We start from the raw sequence: 13,872 nt of genomic DNA, 5'->3' as shown, positions 1-13,872 counted from the left end.
CACTGACCCCTGCCCTGTATACAGTATATACACTGACCCCTGCCCTGTATACAGTATATACACTGATCCCTGCCCTGTATACAGTATATACACTGACCCCTGCCCTGTATACAGTATATACACTCACACCAACCCCTGCCCTGTATATAGTATATACACTGACCCATTTTCTGTATACAGTATATACACTGACCCCTGCCCTGTATACAGTATATACACTGACCCCTGCCCTGTATACAGTATATACACTGACCCCTGCCCTGTATACAATATATACACTCACACCGACCCCTGCCCTGTATACAGTATATACACTGACCCCTGCCCTGTATACAGTATATACACTGACCTCTGCCCTGTATTCAGTATATACACTCACACCAACCCCTGCCCTGTATACAGTATATACACTGACCCATGTCCTATATACAGTATATACACTCACTGACCCCTGCCCTGTATACAGTATATACACTCACTGACCCCTGCCCTGTATACAGTATATACACTCACTGACCCCTGCCCTGTATACAGTATATACTCACACCGACCCCTGCCCTGTATACAGTATATACACTGACCCCTGCCCTGTATACAGTATATACACTGACCCATGTCCTATATACAGTATACACTGACCCCTGCCCTGTATACAGTATATACTCACACCGACCCCTGCCCTGTATACAGTATATACACTGACCCGTGCCCTGTATACAGTATATACTCACACCGACCCCTGCCCTGTATACAGTATATACACTCACACCGACCCCTGCCCTGTATACAGTATATACACTGACCCCTGCCCTGTATACAGTATATACTCACACCGACCCCTGCCCTGTATACAGTATATACACTCACACCGACCCCTGCCCTGTATACAGTATATACACTCACACCGACCCCTGCTCTGTATACAGTATATACACTCACACCGACCCCTGCCCTGTATACAGTATATACACTCACTCTGACTCCTGCTCTGTATACAGTATATACACTGACCCCTGCCCTGTATACAGTATATACACTCACACCGACCCCTGCCCTGTATACAGTATATACTCACACCGACCCCTGCCCTGTATACAGTATATACACTCACTCTGACTCCTGCTCTGTATACAGTATATACACTGACCCCTGCCCTGTATACAGTATATACACTCACACTGACCCTGCCCTGTATACAGTATATACACTCACACCAACCCCTGCCCTGTATACAGTATATACACTGACCCATGTCCTATATACAGTATACACTGACCTCTGCCCTGTATACAGTATATACACTCACACCAACCCCTGCCCTGTATACAGTATATACACTGACCCATGTCCTATATACAGTATACACTGGCCCTGCCCTGTATACAGTATATACACTGACCCATGTCCTATATACAGTTTACACTGACCCCTGCCCTGTATACAGTATATACACTGACCCCTGCCCTGTATACAGTATATACACTGACCCATGTCCTGTATACAGTATATACACTGACCCCTGCCCTGTATACAGTATATACACTGACCCCTGCCCTGTATACAGTATACACTGACCCCTGCCCTGTATACAGTATATACACTGACCCATGTCCTATATACAGTATACACTGACCCCTGCCCTGTATACAGTATATACACTGACCCCTGCCTTGTATACAGTATATACACTCACACTGACCCCTGCCCTGTATACAGTATATACACTGACCCATGTCCTATATACAGTATACACTGACCCCTGCCCTGTATACAGTATATACACTGACCCCTGCCTTGTATACAGTATATACACTCACACTGACCCCTGCCCTGTATACAGTATATACACTCACACCAACCCCTGCCCTGTATACAGTATATACACTGACCCATGTCCTGTATACAGTATATACACTCACACTGACCCCTGCCCTGTATACAGTATATACACTCACACTGACCCCTGCCCTGTATACAGTATATACACTCACACTGACCCCTGCCCTGTATACAGTGTATGCCCTCATACTGACCCATGTAATGTATATACACTCATTCTGACCCCTGCTCTGTATACAGTATATAAACTCACACTGACCCCTGCCCTGTATACAGTATATACACTCACACTGACCCCTGCCCTGTATACAGTATATGCCCTCATGCTGACCCATTTATTGTATATACACTCACACCAACCCCTGCCGTATATACAGTATATACACTGACCCATGTCCTGTATACAGTATACACTGACCCCTGCCCTGTATATGCCCTCACACTGACCCCTGCCCTGTATACAGTATATACACTGACCCCTGCCCTGTATACAGTATATACTCACACAGACCCCTGCCCTGTATACAGTATATGCCCTCATACTGACCCATGTAATGTATATACACTCATTCTGACCCCTGCTCTGTATACAGTATATACACTCACACTGACCCCTGCCCTGTATACAGTATATACACTCATTCTGAACCCTGCTCTGTATACAGTATATACACTCACTCTGACCCCTGCCCTGTATACAGTATATACACTCACTCTGACCCCTGCCCTGTATACAGTATATACACTCACTCTGACCCCTGCCCTGTATACAGTATATACACTGACCCCTGCCCTGTATACAGTATATACACTTATTCTGACCCCTGCTCTGTATACAGTATATACACTCACTCTGACCCCTGCCCTGTATACAGTATATACACTCACTCTGACTCCTGCCCTGTACACAGTATATACACTCACTCTGACCCCTGCCCTGTATACAGTATATACACTCACTCTGACCCCTGCCCTGTATACAGTATATACACTCACTCTGACCCCTGCCCTGTATACAGTATATACACTCACTCTGACCCCTGCCCTGTATACAGTATATACACTCACTCTGACCCTGCCCTGTATACAGTATATACACTCACTCTGACCCCTGCCCTGTATACAGTATATACACTCACTCTGACCCCTGCCCTGTATACAGTATATACACTCACTCTGACCCCTGCCCTGTATACAGTATATACACTTACACTGACCCTGCCCTGTATACAGTATATACACACACTCTGACCCCTGCCCTGTATACAGTATATACACTCACTCTGACCCCTGCCCTTTATACAGTATATACACTCACTCTGACCCCTGCCCTGTATACAGTATATACACTCACTCTGACCCCTGACCTGTATACAGTATATACACTCACAGTGACCCTGCCCTGTATACAGTATATACACTCACTCTGACCCCTGCCCTGTATACAGTATATACACTCACACTGACCCTGCCCTGTATACAGTATATACACTCACTCTGACCCCTGCCCTGTATACAGTATATACACTCACACTGACCCTGCCCTGTATACAGTATATACACTCACTCTGACCCCTGCCCTGTATACAGTATATACACTCACTCTGACCCCTGCCCTGTATACAGTATATACACTCACTCTGACCCTGCCCTGTATACAGTATATACACTCACTCTGACCCCTGCCCTGTATACAGTATATACACTCACTCTGACCCCTGCCCTGTATACAGTATATACACTCACTCTGACCCCTGCCCTGTATACAGTATATACACTCACTCTGACCCCTGCCCTGTATACAGTATATACACTCACTCTGACCCCTGCCCTGTATACAGTATATACACTCACTCTGACCCCTGCCCTGTATACAGTATATACCCTCACGCTCAGCCCTGCCCTGTATACAGTATATACACTCACTCTGACCCCTGCCCTGTATACAGTATATACACTCACTCTGACCCCTGCCCTGTATACAGTATATACACTCACACTGACTCTGCCCTGTATACAGTATATACACTCACTCTGACCCCTGCCCTGTATACAGTATATACCCTCACGCTCAGCCCTGCCCTGTATACAGTATATACACTCACTCTGACCCCTGCCCTGTATACAGTATATACACTCACTCTGACCCCTGCCCTGTATACAGTATATACACTCACTCTGACCCCTGCCCTGTATACAGTATATACACTCACTCTGACCCCTGCCCTGTATACAGTATATACCCTCACGCTCAGCCCTGCCCTGTATACAGTATATACACTCACTCTGACCCCTGCCCTGTATACAGTATATACACTCACTCTGACCCCTGCCCTGTATACAGTATATACACTCACACTGACTCTGCCCTGTATACAGTATATACACTCACTCTGACCCCTGCCCTGTATACAGTATATACACTCACTCTGACCCCTGCCCTGTATACAGTATATACCCTCACGCTCAGCCCTGCCCTGTATACAGTATATACACTCACTCTGACCCCTGCCCTGTATACAGTATATACACTCACTCTGACCCCTGCCCTGTATACAGTATATACACTCACACTGACTCTGCCCTGTATACAGTATATACACTCACACTGACTCTGCCCTGTATACAGTATATACACTCACTCTGACCCCTGCCCTGTATACAGTATATACCCTCACGCTCAGCCCTGCCCTGTATACAGTATATACACTCACTCTGACCCCTGCCCTGTATACAGTATATACACTCACTCTGACCCCTGCCCTGTATACAGTATATACACTCACACTGACTCTGCCCTGTATACAGTATATACACTCACTCTGACCCCTGCCCTGTATACAGTATATACCCTCACGCTCAGCCCTGCCCTGTATACAGTATATACCCCTATCTCTTATATAAACTCTTATCATGAGACTTGTTGCAGGGAATTTTTTTGTCTGGTTATATAAAGTGATGTAATGTGATCTGATTCTCTCTCTCTCTTGCAGGTGCCGCTACACAGCAGTGACCGCCGGATACGTGGATGGGTGCCTGGGGTTACATCCAGAGAACACAATGAGTGGCCCTGAGGTGGAGGAGCATATTTCCCAGAAATACGATATTAAGAAACGTCTGGGAAAAGGGGTGAGTCAGCTACTGTTATTATCGCGCACACAGGAGAGAGGCAGCGAGTGGTCCATTATCACCTACCTATCTGACATGGGATCTATCAGATTATCCCTTCTCAGTAGGTGCCAGGCACTGTGGGTGCTCACATCTGGTAGGCTGGCATGTGACATCTCCCTGGCATGCTCTACCTGTCCCACCAGTTATATATCTGTATCCAGCACAGACAGCTTGCTAGTTGGTCTCACACTATGGGGGTCAGTGCCAGTAGGTGCCAGGCACTGTGGGTGCTCACATCTGGTAGGCTGGCATGTGACCTCTCCCTGGCATGCTCTACCTGTCCTGCCAGTTCCTTTGGCCAGGGGACAATGTATACAAATTTGGTACTTGTTTCCTAGAACGGCCACACCGATTTTGATCGGGTCGGTCGCATCGCGTCAATCGCTTCGCATGCGACCAAATCGCATGCAATGCGACCGACGCGATGGCCCCGATTTTTTACATTGATTGAAATGTGAATAGGGTCCCTGGGACCCTATTTTACATTGGATTCAATGTAAAATTCTCCCCAGACCCCAATTTTAACCCCCTTAACGTCACCCCACGATTGACGCCAACCCGAAGCGTGGTGAGCGTAGCGAGCCCGCGAGGGGCGGCGGTACATGTCCTCCGACCTTTTCATACCCCTACTATCCACGTCGGCTTGGAGTTGAGAATATAAAGTGTGGCGAGCGCACGCGTATAACTTCACAGGTGTCCGCATCCCCTCGCGGGGCTTGCTGCGCTCGCCACACTTTATGTTCTCAACTCCACGCCGACGTGGATAGTAGGGGTACGCTCGCCACGCTTCGGGTTGGCGTCAATCGTGGGGTGACGTTCACAATGGGGGGGGGGGGGCATATACAATGAGAAATGGCCCATATTGGCCCATTTCCCATTTTTTCTCGGATTACAATGTTAAAAATATTTTAACATTGAACCCTATTGCAAAATCGGGTCCATCGCGTCGGTCGCGTTGCGTGCCATGTTAATGCACCCGACCGACGCGATGGACCCGATTTTGCCTTTGCCGGCAAAATGGACCTGATTTCAAAGGAAATCGGGTCCATCGGGGGTAATCCTGTACCTTAAGTTAAGGTACAGGATTACCCCCGATTGTGGCCGTTCTAGGAAACAAGTACCAAATTCTTACCCCGGCTGTGGCGTCAGCCTGCTGGCTGTCTGGACCCGGTGCTGGTTGCCAAAATATGGGGGACCCCTTCTCGTTTCTTCACCCGTATTTTGGGAACCAGGACCGGGCCATGAGCCTAGTACTGGTTATAGAAATACAGGGGGACCCCCACCTCTGTATTTCTGCAACCAGGACTCATTGATAATAAGGTTTTTATTATTCTCTTATTTTACACAGAGAAGCCTAATTGGATCTGACTGATCTGACCTGACTGATCTGATTGGATCTGACTGATCTGATTGGATCTGACTGATCCATGCAGGATTCAGGCAAATAGGAAAATGTTGTTTATTTTCGGCACAGTTACCCTCTGTGTTTAGCATACGGCCTGATAGTAAATTTGGATTCACCATTAAGTGAATTCCATTCGTATTCTTTCGATGGTGTATTCATTCGCAAGACGAAATCCGAATGAACATAACGTTTGTAAAACACATAACATTTTTCGGCTTAGTAAATTTAAAAATTCGAATTTATGCCCATATATCACATTGAATGGCTACTAATACAGCTATTGTTAGTAAATTTCCCCCTCAGTGTCTGTCTAGCTTTTAGTTCTTACCCGTGTTACATGGTCATTATTCCGGCAGGCTTACGGCATAGTGTGGAAAGCAATAGATCGAAAAAGTGGAGAAATTGTGGCTGTGAAAAAAATCTTTGATGCCTTTAGGAACCGGACAGATGCTCAGGTGAGAGGGACAGTGATTTCTGTACATATTGGGGTATGACTGTATTGGGGTATGACTGTCGCTAACCTATCATCTTCCTCCATTACAGCGAACATTCCGGGAAATCATGTTTCTTCAGGTGAGTGTTGTTCATTCGGCTGTGCCCAGACTAATAGCTGCCTACACTATCAGTAAGAGTTGTGGCTGACGTTACCAGCTGAAATTCCCGGCCTTCTAAGAACTAATACCGTATACTGAGATCGTTACTGAAAAGCGTCTGCACAGGCTTACTGTAGTTCTTACTGACCAGCAGCCCATTCATAAGGAGCAAAGTAATAGACAGTAATAACTTTGTCCCGGAATAAACCATGATGCAATGCAAGGAGACAAATACATTTATTCTGCATGCAGGGTAAATACTGGCTGCTTGTGCATGCAGCCCACACATGTTGGACAGAACGGGCCCCTCTTACACTCTGCCCCACCTGCATTTAAACATGATTTTTTTGTATGCAAATGTAATCTGCAATTTGGGGGCTCAGTGGAAAAGATGCACAAACTCAAACATTTCTTCACCACATTTCAACGGGATCTGTAATATACTAGTGGTTTGTATAATGCTGCTGGTGAGAAATGAGCACATGCCGCCGGAAGTTCACTAACATTTGTAGTAGTAGCAGCAGGAATGACGTTTACAGTATTAGTAGCAGGAATGATGGTTACACTAGTAGTAGTAGCAGGAATGATGGTTACAGTAGTAGCAGCAGCAGGAATGATGGTTACAGTATTAGTAGCAGGAATGATGGTTACAGTAGTAGTAGCAGCAGGAATGATGGTTACAGTAGTAGTAGCAGCAGGAATGATGTTTACAGTATTAGTAGCAGGAATGATGTTTACACTAGTAGTAGCAGCAGGAATGATGTTTACAGTATTAGTAGCAGGAATGATGGTTACAGTATTAGTAGAAGGAATGATGGTTACAGTAGTAGTAGCAGCAGGAATGATGGTTACAGTAGTAGTAGCAGCAGGAATGATGTTTACAGTATTAGTAGCAGGAATGATGGTTACAGTAGTAGTAGCAGCAGGAATGATGGTTACAGTAGTAGCAGCAGGAATGATGGTTACAGTAGCAGCAGGAATGATGGTTACAGTAGTAGTAGCAGCAGGAATGATGGTTACAGTAGTAGCAGCAGGAATGATGGTTACAGTATTAGTAGCAGGAATGACGTTTACAGTATTAGTAGCAGCAGGAATGATGTTTACAGTATTAGTAGCAGGAATGATGGTTACAGTAGTAGTAGCAGCAGGAATGATGTTTACAGTATTAGTAGCAGGAATGATGGTTACAGTAGTAGTAGTAGCAGCAGGAATGATGGTTACAGTAGTAGCAGCAGGAATGATGGTTACAGTATTAGTAGCAGGAATGATGGTTACAGTAGTAGTAGCAGCAGGAATGATGGTTACAGTAGTAGCAGCAGGAATGATGGTTACAGTATTAGTAGCAGGAATGACGTTTACAGTATTAGTAGCAGGAATGATGGTTACACTAGTAGTAGTAGCAGGAATGATGGTTACAGTAGTAGCAGCAGCAGGAATGATGGTTACAGTATTAGTAGAAGGAATGATGGTTACAGTAGTAGTAGCAGCAGGAATGATGGTTACAGTAGTAGTAGCAGCAGGAATGATGTTTACAGTATTAGTAGCAGGAATGATGGTTACAGTAGTAGTAGCAGGAATGATGGTTACAGTAGTAGTAGCAGGAATGACGTTTACAGTATTAGTAGCAGGAATGATGTTTACAGTAGTAGTAGTAGCAGGAATGATGGTTACAGTAGTAGTAGCAGCAGGAATAATGGTTACATCCCCCCCCTCCCCATGGCTATGGTCGACAATGAAAAAGGTTGACATGAGCTTCTGAAATTTATTTTTCATTTTTTGAATGTTCTCATATTCATTCTCATGTGTCGACATGGACACCAATGAAATGCCACACTTATGTCAACATTTACATGTGTTGACCTTTCTGTGTTGATTTTTTCTTGTGGCGATTCGCGGCCCCCCGCGACCCCTCCCGTGATTCACGGCACCCCCCCCCCCCCTGCGACCACCCCTTCCTTTGATTCGCGGCACCACCCCACCCTGTGACCCCCTCCCACGATTCGCGGCAACCCCCGCGACCCACCCCTCCCGCGATTCGCGGCAACCCCCCGCGCCCTCCTTTCTGCGATTCGCGGCAACCCCCCTGCCCCCGCGACCCCCCCTCCTGCAATTCGCTGCAACCCCCCGTGCGACCCCCCCCCTCCCGCAATTCACAGCACCCCCCGCGACCCCCCTCCCGCAATTCGCAACCCCCCTTGCACGGTTCACGCCCCACTCCTGCGCTTTGCGGACCCCCGCCCCCTCCCGAGATTCACAGACATCTGCGCCCCCCTCCCGCAATTCTGCCCCCCTCCCTCGATTCACGGCACCCCCACGCCCCTCCCACAATTCACGGCACCCCTGCTCCCCTCTTTAGTCCCCTGTATCCCCACACACCCCTATCACTACCCAGCTTCCTGCTCTCCTGAACCATAACTTCTACCACTGGGGAGTCGCTGATGCTGTGTTGCCCACATTCCCCTATCATGCCTCATAGCCCAGCCTCCTGCTCTCATGCACCCTAACTCCCACCCAGTAGGAGGAGACACTGACTCAGGGCCACAGTCCTGTACTCCTGTAGTGCCACGCTGGACCCTCACCCACTGGCAGAAGCTGCACAGTGTCCCCCACCCTCCTCTTTAGTCCCCCTGATGCCCACACACCCCTATCACTACCCAGCTTCCTGTTTTCCTGTGTTGTGACCTCCGCCATTGGGGAGCCGCTGACTCAGAAACACCCTACTATACTATTGCACACACACACCTAAACAACATGCACACACAGCCCCCTCCCCCACCCACAAATGTCACTGTACCCTCCACACTATCAATGTACATCTTTCTCTGTAACCGCTTTTTAATTAAACAAAACAATACACACCCCCTTCCCAATCATATGCTCTCTATTTAACACATTTCACCTATAACTCAAGTTGCAATACAGGCCATCTTACATACAATTCTAACCATATTTCTCGCAATACAAACGTTAACAAATTAAGGGGGCGCAGCCCCTTACGACGGTGTGAAGAGCGCCCGTAGGGCGCGATGAATCACTTAGTTTGGAAATATGTTTGTTTTGCACTTTCCAGAGCTTTACCATAGGAGTGGTAGGAAGTGTTACATTGGAGTACGACCTTTAGGCCATTTTCATGAGATTTTGTAAGGGCCTTGTTAATTTGGAGTGCCATACAGTAGTTGGCATCTAGGCCCACATGGAGAGTGACCGGTAGCTGGAGCCACTATTCTTGAGTCCTGTTCAGGTTTGATACAGTCATCTCAGGAGTAGCGACTACAGAAATAAATGAGAGCTGTTGTTGCAAAGGAGGAAATCGCATTAATATTTCTGCAGGTGATAAGGTTGTGATCTGAGAGAGGGAAAGCAGTCTAGTGAATACAAGATCAAGGCAGTGGCCCTCCCGATGGTGTGGTCTAGTCAGTACATTGGGAGAGGCAGAAAGAGGAGGTTAGAGAGAGGAGTTTGGAGGCATGAGCAGCAGATTTAGAACCATCCATAGCAATAGTGCAGTCACCCATGATAGTGGTGGTTATGTCCGTCCCTTCAGTTTCCTCGTGCACCGCCCGCCGCCTCACGTTCCCCTCATTCTTCTGCCGTCCAGCGGCCGTTTACTATGCAGCCGGGCCCGGCAGTGAGCCTTCCCGGCTCCAACTTCATTGCGGGCCACGGCAGGACATTGTGACTGCGCACTGCAGGAACAAGCCTGCCGCCGGGAGTCGGCACAGGAAGCCCCCACCGCGCGGCGTGAAGTGATGACAAATGAGACCAGCCTTGGTGCAAGCTGCACTTCTTTTGACTTGGCAGTTGGTCCGGGATCTTCTAAACTGCACTGCGAGCTGGGGAACTTCTCAACTGCACGCACCTGTGAGAGGACAGGAGCTGCCAGCCACCCCGGCCTTAAGGTAGGGGTGGGGGGTGGGGGCCCGGACTGAAAATCAGTCCCAGCCCCAAAATTCTTGTGGCAGCCCTGCCCCTAAGCAAAGACCAGATTAGTGTGGCTTCAATGATGTGCTCAATCACAGGGTATTTACAATTGCAAACAAATAATGATATCCTAAAGCTACAGTAGGTACACACTAATAGATATATCTCCAGATGGGGGCAGCCTGTTCTCCATACACCCTGCCCGATCAGTCGAGACTAACATCACATATGCATGCTTCCCGCCCACTGAGCTGTCAATCACTGGCGGCTCAAGGCGTAGTTGTACACACAGAACAATGTTCCAATATATCTTTAGATATATTAGGCATCGTTTGTAGTTCATACGTCACTGTTCAAATATATGGCTTGTACACATTGGTGCGCTGATATATCGGCCAGTGTGTGCGCTGCTGCATACAGACCATAACGTGTATACACAGGTGAATTTACATGAGGGCGAACGGCAGGTTGTTTGTTATGTGCAATCTTACATATAAACACCCCGAGAAGCCTATTGTCTCTCCTTAACAATAGGTGTTGTCTATAGTTCTATTAGAAAGCCAACAGCGCACCCCAATTACAGCCGATACTAATAACTGCTGGTAGAATTATTCCCAAATATAACAATTGCAGCAAGTATTTCCTCCCCTGCCATTACCATACAGATTGCACAGATAATCATACAGTGTGTATACAATGTCTGCTTCCTCTGCATCATTGTGTTTTCCAATAGGAATTTGGGGAGCATCCAAACATCATCCGACTTCTGAATGTAATCCGGGCTCAGAATGACAAAGATATTTACCTTGTGTTCGAGTATATGGGTATAGTACTGATCTATTGTCCTGTTTTCTATAACATTGTGTAATATCACCAATACGCACACGCTAACATCTATTTATTGGCTCAGTTATTGCGGTATGGTGTGTGTGTGTGTGAGCGTGCCCATTACTAGTGCAAAGCCACCAAACTATCAGTGTAGTCTGTGATATGATGTGTGTGAGCGTGCCCATTACTAGGGTGGCACCAGCATACTGTCAGTGTAGTCTGTGGTATAATGTGTGTATGTGTGTGGCAGTGTGGCCATTACTAGGGTGGCACCACCATACTCTCTGTAGTCTGTGGTATAATGTGTGTGTGTATGTGTGTGGCAGTGTGGCCATTACTAGGGTGGCACCACCATACTGTCACTGTAGTATGTGGTATAATGTGTGTGTGTGTGTGTGGCAGTGTGGGCCATTACTAGGGTGGCACCACCATACTGTCAGTGTAGTCTGTGGTATAATGTGTGTGGGGGGGGGCAGTGTGGCCATTACTAGGGTGGCACCACCATACTGTCAGTGTAGTCTGTGGTATAATGTGTGTGAGCGTGCCCATTACTAGTGTAAAGTCACCATACAGTACTATCAGGGAAGTCTGTACATGTGGTCACGGTGTCATGGGTCTGTGGTATGATGTGTGCGGCAGCGTGGCCATTACTAGGGTGGCACCACTATATTGTCAGTGTAGTCTGCGATATGATGTGTGTGTGGGAGCGTGGCCATTAACTAGGGTGGCACCACCATATTGTCAGTGTAGTCTGTGATATAATGTGTGTGGGAGCGTGGCCATTACTAGGGTGGCACCACCATACTGTCAGTGTAGTCTGTCATATAGTGTGTGTGGGAGCATGGCCATTACTAGGGTGGCACCACCATATTGTCAGTGTAGACTGTGATATGATGTGTGTGGGAGCGTGGCCATTACTAGGGTGGCACCACTATATTGTCAGTGTAGTCTGTGATATGATATGTGTGGGAGCGTGGCCATTACTAGGGTGGCACCACCATACTGTCAGTGTAGTCTGTCATATAGTGTGTGTGTGTGTGTGTGTGGGAACGTGGCCATTACTATGGTGGCACCACCATATTGTCAGTGTAGTCTGTGATATGATGTGTGTGGGAGCGTGGCCATTACTAAGGTGGCACCACCATACTGTCAGTGTAGTCTGTGGTATAATGTGTGTGTGTGTGTGTGTGTGTGGGGGGGGGGGCAGAGTGGCCATTACTAGGATGGCACCAGAGTGGCCATTACTAGGGTGGCACCACCATACTGTCAGTGTAGTCTGCGATATGATGTGTGTGGGAGCGTGGCCATTACTAGGGTGGAACCAGCATACTGTCAGTGTAGTCTGCGATATGATGTTTGTGGGAGCGTGGCCATTACTAGGGTGGAACCAGCATACTGTCAGTGTAGTCTGTGGTATAATGTGTGTATGTGTGTGGCAGTGTGGCCATTACTAGGGTGGCACCACCATACTGTCAGTGTAGTCTGCGATATGATGTTTGTGGGAGCGTGGCCATTACTAGGGTGGCACCACCATACTGTCAGTGTAGTCTGTCATATAATGTGTGTGGGAGCGTGGCCATTACTAGGGTGGCACCACCATACTGTCAGGGTAGTCTGTGGTATAATGTATGTGTGTGTGTGTGGCAGTGTGGCCATTACTAAGGTGGCACCACCATACTGTCAGTGTAGTCTGTGGTATAATGTGTGTGTGTGTGGGGGGGGGCAGTGTGGCCATTACTAGGGTGGCACCACCATACTGTCAGGGTAGTCTGTGGTATAATGTGTGTGTGTGTGTGGGGGGGGGGGGCATTGTGGCCATTACTAGGGTGGCACCACCATACTGTCAGTGTAGTCTGTGGTATAGTGTGTGTGTGTGTGTGGGAGCGTGGCCATTACTAGGGTGGCACCACCATACTGTCAGTGTAGTCTGTGGTATAATGTGTGGGGGGGGGGGGGCAGTGTGGCCATTACTAGGGTAGCACCACCATACTGTCAGTTTAGTCTGTGGTATAATGTGTGTATGTGTGTGGCAGTGTGGCCATTACTAGAGTGGCACCACCATACTGTCAGTGTAGTCTGTGATATGATGTGTGTGGGAGTGTGGCCATTACTAGA

At 47.6% G+C, this 13,872-nt stretch overlaps 1 protein-coding gene across 1 annotated transcript in view; it reads left to right on the top strand.

The window, feature by feature from the left end:
- Positions 1-13,872, top strand: part of MAPK15 (mitogen-activated protein kinase 15) — a 124,990-nt gene that overhangs the window by 12,793 nt on the left and 98,325 nt on the right. The window contains 4 exon segments of the mRNA XM_083145064.1: positions 4,833-4,968; positions 6,772-6,870; positions 6,959-6,988; positions 11,663-11,753. Of these exon segments, the coding sequence (XP_083001190.1) occupies positions 4,900-4,968; positions 6,772-6,870; positions 6,959-6,988; positions 11,663-11,753 (289 nt within the window). The 5' untranslated portion in view covers positions 4,833-4,899.

Source organism: Crinia signifera, chromosome 5, assembly GCF_055691185.1.
Source record: "Crinia signifera chromosome 5, ASM5569118v1, whole genome shotgun sequence".
Classification (NCBI taxonomy): domain Eukaryota; kingdom Metazoa; phylum Chordata; class Amphibia; order Anura; family Myobatrachidae; genus Crinia; species Crinia signifera.
This window is presented reverse-complemented; position numbering and strand designations above follow the sequence as displayed.